Raw genomic sequence first — 18,098 nt, 5'->3', positions numbered from 1 at the left:
GGTGACACGGGTGATGTGGTGCACGGGGGGTGATGTGGTGACACGGGGGGTGATGTGGTGACACGGGGGGTGATGTGGTGACACGGGGGGTGATGTGGTGCCACGGGGGGTGATGTGGTGACACGGGGGGTGACTATGGCGACGCTCTGGTCCATTCCAACGTCCTCCCACAAACACACACAGTCGCACAGAAACACCAATTGTTTTCGAGACGGAGTTCGGACTCGAAGACTCTTTGCCTTTCGGGGGTTACACCGCAACACATAAAGCCCTGGTTTCTCCCCCCTCCCCCCCGACCCCTCCCACCCCCTACCCCCGGACTTACCCGCTCGCCTCCGACCTGCTCGGTCCGACCGCCGGGCGCTCGGGGCCGGTGGGTGGGGGGGAGATGGCGTTCCTTTGTTCCCAGATTTGTTATTTCCTCCTGGGATCGGCTTCTCGTTCCCGGCCCCGGATCAGCTGTTTGGGATCGTATTTCAACTCCCACGCAGAGAGAGAGAGAGAGAGAGCGAGAGAGGGAGGGAGAGAGAGAGGGAGAGAGAGAGAGGGAGGGAGAGAGAGAGGGAGCGGGAGCGAGAGAGGGAGGGAGAGAGGGAGAGGGAGAGAGCGAGAGAGGGAGGGAGAGAGGGAGGGAGGGAGGGAGAGAGAGAGAGGAGCGGGAGCGAGAGAGCGAGAGAGGGAGGGAGAGAGGGAGGGAGAGGGAGAGAGCGAGAGAGGGAGCGAGAGAGAGAGGGAGAGGGAGAGGGAGAGAGCGAGAGAGGGAGCGAGAGAGAGAGAGACAGGAGGAGGGAGCGGACGCTCTGACACAGACAAACCCTCAACTGGTTCCTCCGGTTGAAGCCGTGAGTTGTCCTGAGAAACAGGAACTGATTCGGGTTATTTCCTGAGACCCAAACGACGCACCACCGGAGGTCCCAATTGTGACCGAGTGATGATCTGTTTCCGAAGACTGCGGACGGAGTCCCCCAGTGGGGGGGGTTCGAGCCCTCGCCTCGCGAGCCAGAGGGGACCCGGGGTCCACTCACACCCACACACACACCCACACACACACCCACACACACACCCACCCATCCACACGCACCCACCCCCACGCCCGCGCGCGCCCGTGTCCCCGCTTGTCAGGCGATCGATTGGGGGATGACTTCTCGGAGGGGGCCATAGCCCCTTCCTTCGAAACAACAATAATTCGGTCAACTTCGACCCCCGGCTGTTGGCGTGGACGTGGCCGGGGGCGACCGGCCGCCGGGTCTCGGCCCCCGAAACGCACGCACGGTCACTCCACCCCCGACGGCACAGTCGGCGAAGCAGTTTTTCACGCACCTCCGATGCGCGATGAGGTTTTTCACGGTACGTTCGAACCGACTGGTTTCGTGCCCCAACGACGCGAAAACGTCACAGCCGACACTTTATACCATCGTCCGTGTGGGTTCGCGCCACACACGGAAACCCGTCACCGTGACCGGTCGGGTGTCTGACACACACGGAAACCCGTCACCGTGACCGGTCGGGTGTCTGACACACGGAAACCCGTCACCGTGACCGGTCGGGTGTCTGACACACACGGAAACCCGTCACCGTGACCGGTCGGGTGTCTGACACACACGGAAACCCGTCACCGTGACCGGTCGGGTGTCTGACACACACGGAAACCCGTCACCGTGACCGGTCGGGTGTCTGACACACACGGAAACCCGTCACCGTGACCGGTCGGGTGTCTGACACACACGGAAACCCGTCACCGTGACCGGTCGGGTGTCTGACACACACGGAAACCCGTCACCGTGACCGGCCGCGTGTCTGACACACACGGAAACCCGTCACCGTGACCGGTCGGGTGTCTGACACACACGGAAACCCGTCACCGTGACCGTCGGGTGTCTGACACACAGGGAAACCCGTCACCGTGACCGGTCGGGTGTCTGACACACACGGAAACCCGTCACCGTGACCGGTCGGGTGTCTGACACACACGGAAACCCGTCACCGTGACCGGTCGGGTGTCTGACACACGGAAACCCGTCACCGTGACCGGTCGGGTGTCTGACACACACGGAAACCCGTCACCGTGACCGGTCGGGTGTCTGACACACACACACGGAAACCCGTCACCGTGACCGGTCGGGTGTCTGACACACAGGGAAACCCGTCACCGTGACCGGTCGGGTGTCTGACACACACACGGAAACCCGTCACCGTGACCGGCCGGGTGTCTGACACACACGGAAACCCGTCACCGTGACCGGTCGGGTGTCTGACACACACGGAAACCCGTCACCGTGACCGGTCGGGTGTCTGACACACACGGAAACCCGTCACCGGGACACGTTTACAGGGCGATGGTGAGAGAGTGGGAGGGAGTACGAGTGAGTTGGAAGGCCCTTTTCAGGGGCCGACACAGACACGATGGGCCAAATGGCCTCCTTCTGTGTTGTATAAATCTACGATATCACCGTCTGCCGAGCTTTCCCGCTGCTGTGTGCAGCGGTGAGACCCCTCGGCTCACAAGCGAGAGACCCCGGGGTTCGATTCCCGGGCGGGTCAGGTCGGGGCAAAAACACCCACACACACACCCACACACATACGCCTCTGTTTTCCCTTCGCACAGAGGATACAGTTCAAGATCTTGGCCCTCACCTTCAAAACCTTCCATGGTCTCCCCCCCCACCCCCCCCCGACCTCTGCCACCTCCTAACCCCCGACCACCTCCGGCCCACTCCCTCCGCTCAGTGTGGGCTCCGTCCCGCTTCACGGCCGGTGGTACCACCATTGGCGGTCACGCCTTCTGCCACTCTGCCCCTATCCTCCGGAACCCCATCCCGCAGTCCTCTGTCTCGCCCCCTCCCCACCCCCCCCACCCCCCCTCTCGCCTCCTGACCAGTGCTTTCGATCGCCCTTCTTCCCCCCTCTGCCCTCTCCCCCCCTCCCGCACCCCGACTCCCGGCTCGGGTCCGAAACTCCGACTGTCCAGCGCTTTGGGACGTCCCTCTGACGTGAAAGGCGCTAAACAAATCGAATTTTGTTGTTGTTGTTGTTGTTGTTCACCCGCAGTGAGGAGGAACCCCCGTTGGTAGTTGATTGACGGATCGCTTTTCCGGGGTTAATAATCCTTAAAAAAAAACAATAAATCGGTCGCTTCAAACCACGGCTGTTTGTGGGACCGTCGCCGCTGTGTGTCATTGGCCGCGTTTCGCCCACAAATATACAGTCAATGCACTTTACAGTTTACTGTGTGAAGCGCTTTGACACGTCTCGAAGACGTGAAAAGCGCAATAGCAAATGACACGGATTATTTGTTTTTATTTAAGGCGCCACAGGAACGAAATTCGTCGTCGTTGTTGTTGTTGTTGTAATAATCCCCCAAACTGTACCACAGGGGGCGCTGTGACTCCACCAATTTCCCTGAATGTGATTACCTGCAGTTCTGTGTATTGCCGCACGATGGCGCCGCTACACCACCAACCGGTGTGTGTGTGTGTGTGTTCGTGTGTTTGTATGTTTGTGTGTGTATGTTTGTGTGTGTGTGTGTTTGTGTGTATGTATGTTTGTGTGTGTTTGTGTGTATGTTTGCGTGTGTGTGTGTTTGTGTATGTATGTTTGTGTGTGTGTGTGTATGTTTGTGTGTGTATGTATGTTTGTGTGTGTGTGTGTATGTTTGTGTGTGTGTGTTTGTGTGTGTGTATGTTTGTGTATGTGTGTGTTTGTGTATGTATGTTTGTGTGTGTTCGTGTGTATGTTTGCGTGTGTGTGTGTTTGTGTATGTATGTTTGTGTGTGTGTGTGTGTATGTTTGTGTGTATGTATGTTTGTGTGTGTGTGTGTATGTTTGCATGTGTGTGTGTGTTTGTGTATGTATGTTTGTGTTTGTGTGTGTGTGTATGTGTGTGTGTATGTTTGTGTGTGTGTGTATGTTTGTGTGTATGTATGTATGTTTGTGTGTGTGTATGTTTGCGTGCTCGGTACATGTGAGGAGGCTTACATTCCTCCTCGCTCTGAGCGCTCTGAGACGCCATTCGGCGTGAAGGGCACTATACAAATCCACGTGGCTGTTGCTGTTGCTGTTGTTCCCGGCATTGGTTTCATCAGGTCCGTGAGGTCTGGGACCTCAAACACGTTTCGCCCACAAAATACAGTCACTGCACTTTACAGTATATTCTGCGAAGCGCTTTGAGATGCCTCAAAAACTTGATCAGGCGCTATATCGAATGCCAGGATTATTATTATTATTATTAAACATAAAATTTGGGTCACGTTTCCTGTGGTTAGAGCACTCGCCTCAATTGACCAGAGGTCTTCCACAAATAATTATCTACTTCTCTCTTAAAAGTTGTTATCAAATCGGCTTCCACCGGTCTTTCAGGCACTGCATTCCAGATCCCAACAACTCGCTGTGTGAAAAGAGGTCCCCTCACCGCCCCTCCGTTTCCTTTAACAACTATTTTAAAAGAATCGATCAGTCGTTGCAATTGAATTCAAATAATCACTGAATTTATTCCGAAACTACTTTGTCTTAAAACGCCTCGCTGGTAATTAAGTGGAGTCCTGTAGCTCAGTGGTCAGAGACCTGAGTTCAATTCCAGGCAGAGGGCGAAACCTTGGGCAAGTTTCCTTACCCCACACAGAGCCTAATAATAATCCCTTCAAAACCCAAAACAATAATAAATTGGTCATTTCAATCTCCGACTGTTTGTGGGACATTGCTGTGCGCAATTGGCCGCCGCGTTCGCCCACAAATATACAGTCACTTCACTTTACAGTGTGTTCTGTGAAGCGCTTTGGGACGTCCTCCCGACGTGAAAAGCGCTATATCAAATGCGAGGATTATTATTATTATTATTGCCGACATTAATAATCGTGGCATTGTCGTGCCGTCCGGACGTCTCGAGTCGCTTCTCGGGATACGCTGTGAAGTGTAGTGACTGGGGGTTCTGCGGGTGGGTGGGACTGTGATCAGGTTCAGCTGTTGACATGGGAGGCAAAACGCACGTGGGACAAGGGGAGACCTCCAGCCGAGGTGGGCGGGGCAAACCGGAGCGATTGGAGCGGGAGGCTCTTGCCGCGGGAGGTGCGCTTGTTGGTATGTGCGCGCCAGGTGCGCGTGCGCGACCGCGCCATCTTGGTGAAGCCGCGCCATCTTGGTGAGGTCGCGCCATCTTGGTGAGGTCGCATCGCACGTCCGTCAGAGGGGGAGAGGGGGTGTTTTGGAGCCCGTCAGCGAGCGGGAGGCAGGTAAACGCGCTCGCGAGCGAGAGAGAGAGAGAGAGAGTGAGTGAGTGAACGAATGAGGAAGAAAAAAGAGAGAAAGAGCGAGACGCCGAGAGAAAGAGAAAGCGCAGGGAACGGCCGGCCGAGAGTTTGGCCCGCGGGCCAACATGGAGCGGCCCGCGAGCAGGAGGGAGTGGCCCGCGGGCCGCAGGACTAACCCCCACCCCCACCCCGCTCCACACCCAATCCCCCCATCCACCCATCAATGGATTTCTCACCTGGTTCCCGGCCGGTGGGGCAGTCTCTGCGTTTGGACGGACGCCGGGAAACGACGATGGTGGCCACCTGCCGGAGCCCGAACCGGAGCAGTCCGGCTCTGCCACGGTTCACGCTCCGAGCCGCCACCCTGCCTGGAGGGCGCTGTCATAAATGGCCGTTGTTGTCGTCGTTGGCCCATCGCGCGCGGGTGGGGTGGCGTCGCCGAACACTTCAGAGCGCGATAGTAGTAATAATAATAATAATCGTTGCCTTTGATGCGGCGTCTGCCTTATCGCGTCGTCGAGACGTCTCAAAGCGCTTCACGACGACGTGATAAGGCAGACGCCACATCAAAGGCAACGGTTATTATAATCACGATTGATAATTGGTGTAAAATCTCTCTCTCTCTCTGTCTGTCTCTCTCGCCGCTTCCCCTCAGGACAAGATGGCAGAGCCGCGAGCAATTGTGGGGCAACAGAAAGTGTCCGGGCCGGACGCGGGGCTGGAAATGGACCAGGTGGAGTACACCCTCCGCAAGCGCCTGCCACACAAGCTGCCCAAGCGCAAGAATGACATCTACGTCAACATGAAGACGGACTTCAAGGCCCAGCTGGTGAGGTGCCAGAAGATGCTGGACAGTGGCCACTATAGCGAGATCTGTATCCATGGGCTGGGGCTCGCCATTAACAGGGCCATCAACATCGCCCTTCAGCTGCAGGCCAACAGCTTCGGGGCCTTGCAGATCGCGGCCAACACCTCAACCGTGGAGCTGGTCGATGACCTGGAACCAGAACTGGACGAGGGGGAACCGCTTACCCGAACCCGGAATAACTCTGCCATCCACATCAAGGTCTTCCACAGCCTCCCGAAGTAGCCAGGAGCCTGCTGTCTGGGGTGCGGGGGGGGGGGAAAGGGGGGAGAAATACTACTAGCAATTCGAATAATCCTCGCATCTCATACAGCGCTTTATCACGTCTTCAAGACGTCTCAATACACTGAAAGTGCGGATTTTGTGCGCGAAGCGGGGCAGGCAATTGGTTTCAGTCGTGGATCGAGTGACCAATTATTATTATTAACCCCAGAAAATCTATTAACCAGCAGGTTCCTGATTACTGCTGGGCAAACAACGGCTTCAAGCGCGCAGAGTAAGGAAACTTGACAAAGATTTCATCCTGACACGCCCGGGAATGAAACCTGGGTCTTCTCGCTGCGCGGCGAGCGCTCTAACCACTGAGCTACAGGACTCCACGAAATGCACATCATTGGGCCACATGGTATAGTTTGGGCACCGCATGTACAGGATGTCCACAAAGCCCTGTTACTTACCCCCATGATTTTTTTCTACAGTGCGCTATCGCAACCCCTGAAATATGGCAGAGTGATGATAATTGTAGTTGCGAGTTCTTGACGGCGTTCAGTACAAGGGTTTAATTTTCATTTTGTTTACATTTGAATTTTTTTAAAGAAATTTAATCGTAAACGATTGAGATTTGAATTTAAAAAATAAATTTTCTGGCCGTAATATTTTTTTTTAAACTATTCGGATCACTTTCCGGCGGTAATAATTCCCTTGAAAACAAAATGTGGTCACTTAACCCATGACTGTTTGTGGGACACTGCTGTGCGCAATTGGCTGCCGCATTTTGCCCACTAAAATACACAGTCACTACACTTTACAGTTTATTCTGTGAAGCGTTTTGAGACGACTCGAAGATATGACAAGGTGCTTTATCAAATGCAAGGATTATTATTATATTATGTATAATAATATGTGTATACCTGGATTTAGTTTACAAAATATTTTCAGTAAAATCCTGTTGCTGTATTATTATAATTATTATTATTATATTATAATTATTATTACACATATTTAGATATCCAGAGAGTGTGTGAGTGCCATCATTTTCATGGCTGATAATAATCCATCGTCATGTTTGTTGCAATATCTTCCATAACATGGATGGAGCGAGGAGGCGAAATGCATCTCTGATAACCCCTCCCCAGCATTCTATCTCCGCAGCCTTGCTCCTCCTGACCTGCTAACTCCATATCAACCCGTCCGCTCCCTCTGCTCAGGGGGCTCCGGCCCGCTTCACGCACCCGCTCGCTATCGGCGGTCGGGCCTTCAGCCTCTCTGCCCCCACCCTATGGAACTCCCATCTCAACGTCCCTCCTTTCCTCCTTCAAGCCCCGTCTCAAGACCCTCTTTGACTGCGCCTTTGGCCACCCTCCTACCCCCACCCTCCTGTCTTCCAACCTCCTGATCCCAAACCCCAGCTCGGGTCCAAATCCAGCGGCTTGTGACACCCGATATGAAAGGTAAATGTAACTGTGGTTGTTGTTTGCTGTTTGTAACGGGTTTGTGGATACCCTGTACTGTTATATAGAACCCTTCTCCCCCTCTCCCGTTGCACTGTTCCACTTAAGATTAAAACAGTGACCAGATTTTTCCCTCCAATACGTGAATAACTGATACTGGTCACAAGTACCAATCTCTCGTTGCCAAAAACGTAAGACGCCATTCAATCCTTATCTTGTTTCCTTTGTAATAAGCACTTTCAGTAGACGTCACAATTATTATCAAATGTACTAACACAGGCTGAACATTGTATACAATACTGGAATTTCCATTGGAGATGACTTTAATGTTGTTTTATTTTGTCGAGGAGTCCTTGTGTGATGGGCAAAGGTTCAGTAAAATTCTGTAAAAGAAATAATAATAATTTGGTCACTCAATCCATGATTGTTTGTGGGACATTGCTGTGCACAATTAGCTACTGCGTTTCACCCACAAAATATAGTCACTACATTTTACAGTATATTCTGTTAAGCGCTTTTAAGACGTCTCAACAACGTGATAAGGCACTTTATCAAATGCAAGGATCATTATTATTACTCTTGTTTTTTCTCCCAGCCTGGTGTCAGACACATGCAGAAACCCATCACTGTGCTTGAGAGTATCCTGACCCTGAAAATTCTGCAGACCTCACATAAACGTGGAAACCCCAGATAGATTGTTGGAATGGAATGCGCACTCTCTCTCTGACATTTCCTGCATGAAAATACATTGTAATCAGACTTGAACAGTCTTGAACACATTCACCAAATTCCACTCGCACAACCACTACCACCAACAACTTGCATTTACACAGCGGCCCTCACCAGAGTAGCGTCCTGGAGCGCTTGATAGTGGCGGAGCATGATGCCGAGATGGGGGGGAGGAAGGAGGAGACTGTAAGCACGGTCGAAGAGGAAGGTCTTCATGATCTAAAAGAGAGGAAGGAGCAGGCAAGGCGGAAGGATTTGGGGAGACAGTTTCAAAGCTTTGGGGCGTAGTGGCTGAAAGCATGGCTGCTGATGGAACGGAGGGCACGAGAGACGAGCAGGAGGCTGGAGCCAGCCGAGTGGGGCAGTGGGTAATGGGTTGGGGAGTAAGCAGATCGGAGAGGTAGGGAGAGTGCCGGGGGGTGAAGAGATCCGTACACAAGTGTGAGAAGTTTGAAATGGATCTGTCAGTCCTCAACAATGACCTCAAATTGGTTGTCAATCCTCAACAATGTGATAAGGCGATATATTCAACACAAGGATTATTATTGTCATCATCACTAGTGCTGTGCGTCCAGTTGGCTTTCCTTCATACAAGAATGTATGGCTAAACACGTCACTGGGGACAGGATTCTTTCCACTTGCCTGCTGACAAACAAACACGCCAACACTACAGATAAATCACTCACTCGCTCCATAGCTGTCTTCACACCAATTATAATCCTTGCAGTTTTTTTTGATACGGGCCTTATCACGTCAGAATATACAGAAAATACTGTAATGTGGAGTGACTATGTTATTTTGTGGGAGAAACACGGCAGCCAATGCACACAGCGCTTCATTTGATGTATGCATTTGCCTACAATAAACAGTTCTGACAAATGTTCGACAGTTCTGATGAAAGGTTGTAGACCTGAAACCTTAAGGATGTAGTGCAAAATTCTCAGCGGTCGCATATTCCCTTGGGGAATAAGAGTACCACAGGCAAAGCAATTCATCCGTGGCTAACTAGAGCAGTTAGGGAAAGCATCAAATTAAAAGAAAAGGCTTATAATACTGCCATGAAAAGCAGCAAATCTGAAGATTGGGAGAGTTTTAGAAACCAGCAAAATAAAACTAAAAAACTCATTAAGAGCGAGAAAAAGGAGTATGAGGGTAAGCTAGCTGGGAACATTAAGTCTGATTGTAAAAGTTTTTACAAATATATTGAGAGGAATAGGCTGGTGAGGGTAAATGTAGGTCCACTTCAGTCATAGACGGGAGAAGTTGTAATGAGGGATAAGGAAATGGCAGAGTCCCTAAATTGCACCTGTCTTCACCCGAGAAGACACAACAAGTCTGCCAACAATAGAGATGCACCAAAGGGATAAGGACAGGGAGCAACTTAGGGAAATTTTCATTAGTAAGGAATTGGTGCTGGGAAACTGTTAGCACTAAAAAGTGACAAATCCCCTGGTCCGGATGGCTTGCATCCCAGGGTTTTAAAAGAGGAGCTTATGAGATATGAGATATGAGACATGCCTTATGTCTGATCTTCCAAAATTCCTTGGATTCTGGAACAGTCCCCATGGATTGGAAGATCGCAAATGTCACACCACTATTTAAAAAAGGTGGAAAGGAAAAGATGGGGAACTATAGGCCAGTTAGTCTCACATCAGTGATAGGAAAATTTTAGAATCGTTGATTAAGGATGTGGTAGTGCGGTATTTAGGGCACAATATAATTAGGCCAAGTCAACATGGCTTTACAAAAGGGAAGTCATGTTTGACAAATCTCATAGAGTTTTTTGAGGATATTTTCAGTAAACTAGATAAGGGTGAATCAGTGGATGTGGTCTATTTGGACTTCCAGAAGGCATTCGATAAGGTGCCGCATAAAAGGTTAGTCCAAAAGATAAGGGCCCATGGAATTGGGGGAGCATATTAACGTGGATTGGGGAATGGTTAACGGGTAGGAAACAAAGAGTAGGGATAAACGGGTCCTTTTCAGATTGGCGGGATGTGACTAGTGGAGTGCCACAAGGATCAGTCCTTGGGCCTCAGCTATTTACCATCTACATCAACGATCTAGATGAGGACATCGAAGTTAATATATCTAAATTCGCGGATGACACAAAACTAGGAGGAAGTGTCAACACAGAGGACGACATTAAAAAATGCAGCGAGACATAGATAGGTTAGGTGATTGGGCAGGTAGGTGGCAGATGAAGTATAATGTAGGGAAGTGCGAAGTCATCCACCTCGGTAGCAAAAACAGTAGAGCGGGTTATTTTTTAGAAGGGGAGAGATTGGAATGTGTTAGCGTCCAGAGGGACTTGGGTGTCCTTGTACACCAATCACAGAAAGTTAGTCTGCAGGTGCAGCAGCAATTAGGAAGGCGAACGGTATGTTAGCATTCATTATGAAAGGATTAGAGTATAAGAGTAGGGAAGTCTTGCTGCAACTGTATAGGGCCCTGGTGAGACCACACCTGGAATACTGTGTGCAGTTTTGGTCTCCTTATTTAAGGAAGGATGTACTTGCCTTGGAGGGGGTGCAGCGTAGATTTACTAGGTTAGTACCAGGGATGAAGGGGATGAGTTACGAGGATAGGCTGACCAATTTGGGCCTATATTCTCTAGAATATAGAAGAATTAGAGGGGATCTTATAGAAACCTATAAGATCATCAAAGGGCATGATAGAGTAGATAGTGGGAGATTGTTTCCCCTGGTTGGAGAAACTAAAACCAGGGGTCACAACCTTAAAATCAGAGGCCAGCCCTTTCGCACTGAGTTGAGGAAGAACTTCTTCACTCAAAGGGTAGTGAATGTATGGAACTCACTACCCCAAAGGGCTGTTGACGCTCAGTCCTTGAACATATTCAAGACTGAGATAGATAGGTTTCTTATTGCAAAAGGGATTAAGGGATATGGGGATAAGGCAGCGTCAGGTTATTAGTTGGAGTTAGATTAGAAGATCAGGGATGATCGAATGGCGGGGCAGGATCGAAGGGCCGAATGGCCTACTCCTGCATGTTATGTTAACTCGTTTTATGGAGCCACATAGTTCAGTGGCTACAGCACTTGCCTCACAAGCAAGAGGCCTGGGTTCTGTTCCATAACATCACCCGACTCCGCCACTACCTCACCCCTCAGGCCGCTGAAACTCTTGTTCATGCCTCCATCACCTCCAGGCTCGACTATGGAAACGTCCTGCTTGTCGGTCTTCCCAACTCCTCCCTCTACAGGCTGCAGATAATCCAGAACTCTGCAGCCCATGTCTTCTCCCGCACCAAACTCTGTGACCCCATCTCCCCCATTCTCGCCCGACTCCATTGGCTCCTTATCCTTCAGAGGACCCAGTTCAAGATCCTGGTCCTCACCTACAAAGCCCCCCCATGGCCTCGCCCCACCCTACCTCTGCGACCTCCTAACCCCCTACCAACCTGCCCGCTCCCTCCGCTCAGCCGGCTCTGGCTGCTCCACGTCCCCCGACCCACCCGCCCCACCATTGGCGGGAAAGCCTTCAGCCACTCTGCCCCCAACCTCTGGAATTCCATCCCCAGTCACTCCGCTTCACCCCCTCCTTAGCCTCCTTCAAGTCGCGCCTCAAGACCCTCCTCTTCGACCGTTCCATCGGCCAGTCTGGACAATAATAATTTGGTCACTCAATCCACGACTGTTTGTGGGACGCTGCTGTGTACAATTGGCTGCCGCGTTTTGCCCACAAAATATACAGTCGATTCACTTGTCAGTATATTCTGGGAAGTGCTTTGAGATGTCTAGAAGACGTGAACATGCAAGGATTATTATTATGTTATTATTTTCCTCTCTCCATGGATGCTGTTTGACCTGCTGCGTGTTCCTAGTGACTTCTGTGTTTATTTCCAGCATCTGCAGTACTTTGCTTTGCCTTTTATGTCTCCACCTCAGTCTGGACAATGTGAATGGATCCACAGCCTTTTGGGGAGAGAGAGAGGGAGGGAGAGTTCCTGATTTCCACTCCCCTTTGTGTGTGTGTGAAAAATTGCCTCTTTATCTCACTCCTAAACGGCCTGGCTCTAATGTTAAGATGATGCCCCTTGATCTGGATTCCCTCCTCACCCACCAGAGGAAATAGGTTTTCTGTAGCTACGCTAGCTTAAACATCTCAATCAGATCACCCCTCAACCACCTAAACTCAAGGGAATACTGACCAAGCTTATTGAACCTGTCCTCGTAATTTAACCCTTTAAGACCTGGTATCATTCTGCGCTGCGATGCAGTGAATTTGAAAGGTAGAAATATTGGACATGCACTAGGAAAACTCTTTGGTCTTAATACAGTGCCAAGAGTCCTTTGATATGCATCTGAACAAGCAAAAAGTGAAGGCCCATAACACACTGGTTAGAGCACTTGCTTTGCAAGTGAGAGGACCCGGATTCAAATCTCAGGCAGGATAAAACCTTAGGCAAGTTTCCGTACTCCACACGTACTCCACATCTCCAGCAGCTAGCAGTAAGCAAGAACCCAGTTGTTAGTCGATTGATGGATCGTTTTCCGGGGATAACGATCCCTCACCCAAAAAATAACAAAAATAATTTGGTCACTCAATCAATGACTGTTTTTAGGACAAAGTCACTCCGCTTTACAAGAATATTACATGTGTATAGCGCCTTTCACGTCGGGAGGACGTCCCAAGGCGCTGGGCAGAGTATAGCATTTCAGACCCGAGCTGGGGTCAGGGGGGAGAAGGGAGGGGTGGGGAAGGGGGGGTGACCGATGGCATGGTCAAAGAGGAGGGTCTTGAGACGGGACTTGAAGGAGGCTAAGGAGGGGGTGAGGCGAAGTGACTGGGGGATGGAATTCCAGAGGTTACAATATCCTGTGAAGCAATTTGAGACGTTTCAACAAAGAGATAAGGCCCTATAGCAAATTAAAGTATTATTACTATTATTATACGTCTTCCTTCATGTAATAAGTACCCATTGTAAAATCATCTTTAATACACAATAAAGAAGCTGAAACACAGCCTTGATGTTCAAGCAAAGAATTCTGAATTCCCAAATCACACGACCTGAGATGACCGTAACCACGGTCGAAGAGTAAGGTTTTTCAGGAGGGACTTAGAGGGGAAAGGGGGTCGAGATGGAGGGATTGAGGGAGAGTGTTCCAGAGTTTCGGGACGTAAGGGCTGAAAGCACAACCTCCGTTGGTGAGGTGGAGGGTGCGAGGGATGAGCAGGAGGCTGGTGCCAGTCGAGCGGAAACGTCGGGTGGTGAGTGAGGAGGTCAGGGAGGTAGGGAGGTGCCAGAGAGTGAAGGGATTTGAACACGAGAGTGAGAGGATCTTGAAGTGAGGATCTTACATAACAATAACACATTACGTTTACACAGCGTGTTTCGTGTTGGGAGAACCTCAGGGATTTGGACCCGAGCTGGGGTTTGCGATCAGGAAGTGTGGAGAGCAGGGAGGGTGGGGTAGGCGGGTGACTGAAATCATAGTTGGTCGAAGAGAGGAGGGTCTTGAGATGGGCGAGGGAGGGGACAAGGTGGAGGGACTGCGGAATGGAGTTCCAGAGGTTGGGGCGGTGAGGCTGAAGGTACGACAGACGGTGGTGGGGTGGGCTGGGCGGGGGACGTGCAGCAGACCGGAGCCCGCTGAGCAGAGAGCGCGAGCATCACTAGTAATAGCCCGAGTTATTTACAAGTGAATTGCTCCTCACTCCTGTGCCAATCTCATCTCATAACTGATTGGAAAAGATTCTCTAACCAGCATTGATTGAGTGGACAGCTCTATTCTGGTCTCCAGTAGCCCGACATGTCTCCAGGCACGTATTCCTCAGACGTGCTGTTGTTGGATGTCAGACTACCTTTCTACAAAAGAGTTAACCCAGGTTTCCTGTCTTGGGAACAGGAGGAATGGATAACAATGCCTGTCGCGCTCCAATCGCAAGGCAAGTGTTGGAGAATAGTTGAACAGTTTAAAGTAAGCCCTTGAGAGTAAGACATAAACTCGGGGGGAACGCTCATATCACCTCAAGTGACCTTCCTTTGAACTTGCAAACTGATTTGTTGAGGCAAGTGACAAAGGCATGAGACAAAAGTCTGCCCGGAAAGTTATCATCACTGATCTGGCGTCTCTCTGGTGACTTCAGAGGTGGAATAGAAACTTGGACTTAATACTACCCCACGTTCGTGGTCTTTAGCTGGAGGGTTTTCCATTCAATTATATTTATAGCCTGGCCCTAATGGCGACAGACGGCCTATTAACCGGGCTGATAGATGTGCTTTTATATTTGACCTTACTTTTTTAAAAAAAACGTTAAGTGAGGAACTCTGATTCTTAACATCCAGGATAAGGTTATGTGGATGTTAAGGATCTCCCGCGGCGCTATTTGAAAAGAGAAGGGAGTTTCTCTCTCTCTCGCTCTCTCTCTCTCTCTCACCTGGTGTTTTGGCCGACAATCCCCCACTAAAATAAAATCGGTCGCTCACTCCACCACTGTTTGCGGGACCCTGCTGTGCGCAATTTGCTGCCGCGTTTCGCCCACAAAATACACGGTCACTGCACTTTACAGTATATCCTGTGAAGTGCTTTGAGATGCCTCGACGATGTGATATCAAATGTGTCAAATGCAAGGAATATAATTATTATTTCATCACCAAATAATCCTTATTTCCAGGGAACTTTGCAACTTACTTTTGGAGCCCCAGGTTACTGTAGTTCCTTCTTCCACCACTTTCACTGATACAGTAAAACTCTGCATACGCCTTACCTTTATAAATCATACAATCACCTAAGTGGTGCATGCACCTGAGTCCTGCTCAGTTTCCTATCAAAACCACTTAGATTTTCTTTGCACAAATCATATTAATCATAACTAGAGAAGCTGTTTGTGGGACGCTGTTGTGCGCAATTGGCTGCCGCGTTTCGTCCACAAAATATACAGTCAATTCGCTTTACAGTGTATTCTGCGAAGCGTTTTGACGTGATAAGATGCTATATTAAATGCAAGGATTATTATTATTATTATTGTTCAATAGGTACTTGAAAAGGAAAAATTTGCAGTGGTATGGGGTAAGTGCGGGTGGGGAAGTGGGATTGATTGGGTAGCTTTTCCAAATAGACCGCACAGGTACGATGGGCCGAATGACCTCCTTCTGTGCTGTAATAATCTAATGATTCAATTCCTAACTGCTCCCCTACCCTCCATTATTCCCCCACTTACCAGCTGACGTGAATTACACAAGTGCAGTTTAGATTATTGATTAAATAGGACTGTACACGATTTATACAGTTTGCCTATAACTCGGACTTCGCATAAGTCATATTAAATGTTATGGTCCTGACTGACACTTATGTGAGTTTCACTGTAATTGGTTCCAGATTCTCTTCACCCTATAATTAAAATCTCCCGCAATTACTATTTTAATTTTTTTTCTCCTTATTTCCACATTGTAGTCGAATTTGCAAAATGCTTAAAAAAACAGTTAAAACAGTTCAAAAAACTCCAAATGTTGGAAACCAATTGACCCATGTCCCTATTGAATGACGTTCACCAAACTCACCTCAGGCGCTGACAGCATTCAGCATCCATGGTTGCACACTCCACCTTGCTCGACCAGTCCAGAACCTCGGGGTCTTGTTTGACCCTCAACTATCTTTTCTACCCCACATCTGCGCCATGACCCACTGTGCCTTCCCCCACCTCCGTAACGTTTCACCCGAACAGGCACCCGAAACCCTCGTACACGCCTTCATTACATCGAGGCTCAACTATGCAAACTCATTCCTTGTCGGCCTCCCCAACTCCATCTTCCACAGGCTGGTCTTGCTCCCTCCTACCTCTCCGACCTCCTAACCCCCTACTATCCTGTCCGCTTCCTCCGCTCAGCGGGCTCCAGCCTTCTTCACGTCCCCCGCCTCGCTCGCCCCACAATCGGCGGCTGGGCCTTCAAGTTGGGCAACTTTCCTTACTCCACATACACACCGGTTTACCCAGCAGTAAGTAGGAACCCAGTTATTAGTCTGTGTCCTCTCCCGCATTAGGCTCCGGTTCCGGGGGTAATAATCCCACCCAAAAAAATTTGGTCACTCAATCCGCAACTGTTTGTGTACTCAATTGGCTGTTACGTTTCACCCACAGAATACACAGTCAATTCACTTTACAGTGTATCCTGTGAAGCACTTTGAGACATCTTGAAGACGTGATAAGGCATTGTGTCAAATGCAAGGTTTATTATTAATAATATTATTACTTTTATTAAATACTACAAATGTAGTGCACAATCGACTGACTTTCCGGGAAATCAATCATTTTTGTGTAACTGGCTGGTACTTTGCCAGTGATCGATACACGTGTGTAGGAGTCAACCCATCAAACAAACATGACACAGATGAGATTAACCTTTAACCACTGAGGATCAAGGCTATCTTGAGTTAACAATTCGAGTTGCCCATGTCCCAGACACATGTCTGGGACAACTGCAACTATTGGAATCCTGAACCTAATGATAAAACATTTCTCTCTGTCCTTCCTGGCACACACCCATACATACACACTTGTCTTCATGAGTTTCGCCCACAAAACACACAGTCAATCCACTTTGCAGTGCTTCTGTGAAGCACTTTGAGACGTCTCGAAGATGCGATAAGGCGCTATACCAAATGCAAGAATTATTATTATTATTTTATGAGATTTAAAATCCGAATTAAACTTGTTAACTAAAAAACTAATTTGCAGTGTCTTGCTCGACTCGTTGTACGAGAAATAACTGTTTCTGTGAAATGGAAACAGCTTGTTTCAGCAACATCAGGAAAAGATTGGAAGCAAATGGGAATTCAGTGAAAATGAATGACAGATCCTGATGTGGGTCAAGTTACCCTGCCAGGATTTGTGAGTAAGGACGAGGCTGAACTTTGTCATTAACTTGTCAATGTTGAAAGAATAGATCATTTTATTCTGTTGCCCTTGGCCAACATCACAGAGTCCTGTAGCTCAGTGGTTAGAGCGCTCGCCTTGCAAGCAAGAGGACCCGGGTTTGATTCCCAGGCGGGACGAAACCTTAGGCATCCTTACTCCATACGCAAGCTTTTATTTAGCAGCAGTCAGCAGGAACCAGTTTGTTAGTCGATTGACGGATCACTTTACAGGGGTAATAATGCCTCCAAAAAAATAATTAAATAATAATAACTTGGTCACTCAGTCCACGACTGTTTGTGGGACACTGCTGTGTGCAACTGCGTTTCACCCACAAAATACAAAGTCATAGAATCAGAGAATTATACAGCACAGAAGGAGGTCATTCGGCCCATCGTGTCTGTGCCGGCTATTTGAAAAGAGCTTCCAAATCAACCCCACTCCCCCCGCACTCTCCCCATAGCCCTGATCAACCCCACTCCCCCACTCTCTCCCCATAGCCCTGATCAACCCCACTCCCCCGCGCTCTCCCCATAGCCCTGATCAACCCCACTCCCCCGCTCTCTCCCCATAGCCCTGATCAACCCCACTCCCTCCCCATAACTCTGCAAACTTGTCTTCCCCAAATAATTATCTGCTTCTCTCTTAAAAGTTGTTATCAAATCGGCTTCCACCAGTCTTTCAGGCAATACATTCCAGGTCCCAACATTTCTC

General features: G+C 49.5%; 1 protein-coding gene and 1 long non-coding RNA gene across 3 annotated transcripts; one reads left to right on the top strand and one right to left on the bottom strand.

Moving 5' to 3' along the window:
• Positions 1–5,138: 5,138 nt before the first annotated feature.
• pop7 (POP7 homolog, ribonuclease P/MRP subunit) lies at positions 5,139–6,395 on the top strand. 2 transcript variants are annotated; one of them, XM_042345354.1, is made up of 2 exons: positions 5,139–5,221; positions 5,899–6,395. In XM_042345354.1, exon 2 carries the CDS (start codon positions 5,905–5,907, stop codon positions 6,331–6,333), a length of 429 nt encoding a protein of 142 aa, XP_042201288.1. In that variant the 5' UTR covers positions 5,139–5,221; positions 5,899–5,904; the 3' UTR covers positions 6,334–6,395. The 2 variants fall into 2 exon arrangements, with proteins under 2 accessions (XP_042201288.1, XP_007910618.1); XM_007912427.2 differs by having other exon boundaries at positions 5,139–5,225; positions 5,899–6,394.
• A 1,597-nt stretch (positions 6,396–7,992) lies between these two features.
• On the bottom strand, positions 7,993–8,652 carry LOC103191441. Its single transcript, XR_489262.2, has 2 exons — positions 8,622–8,652; positions 7,993–8,161 (listed from the first exon to the last, which is right to left on the bottom strand). It is a non-coding gene; the product is annotated as an uncharacterized LOC103191441 (long non-coding RNA).
• Between the last annotated feature and the right edge of the window lie 9,446 nt (positions 8,653–18,098).

This window comes from Callorhinchus milii, unplaced genomic scaffold (genome assembly GCF_018977255.1).
Source record: "Callorhinchus milii isolate IMCB2004 unplaced genomic scaffold, IMCB_Cmil_1.0 Scaffold41, whole genome shotgun sequence".
NCBI lineage: Eukaryota > Metazoa > Chordata > Chondrichthyes > Chimaeriformes > Callorhinchidae > Callorhinchus > Callorhinchus milii.
The sequence above is the reverse complement of the archived record's forward strand: the minus strand, read 5'-3'. Positions and strand labels throughout refer to the sequence as shown.

What these genes read in the sequence shown, in the direction of transcription:
- pop7 (XM_042345354.1), top strand. Translation starts at nt 5,905, where the DNA reads ATGGCAGAGCCGCGAGCAATTGTGGGGCAACAGAAAGTGTCCGGGCCG.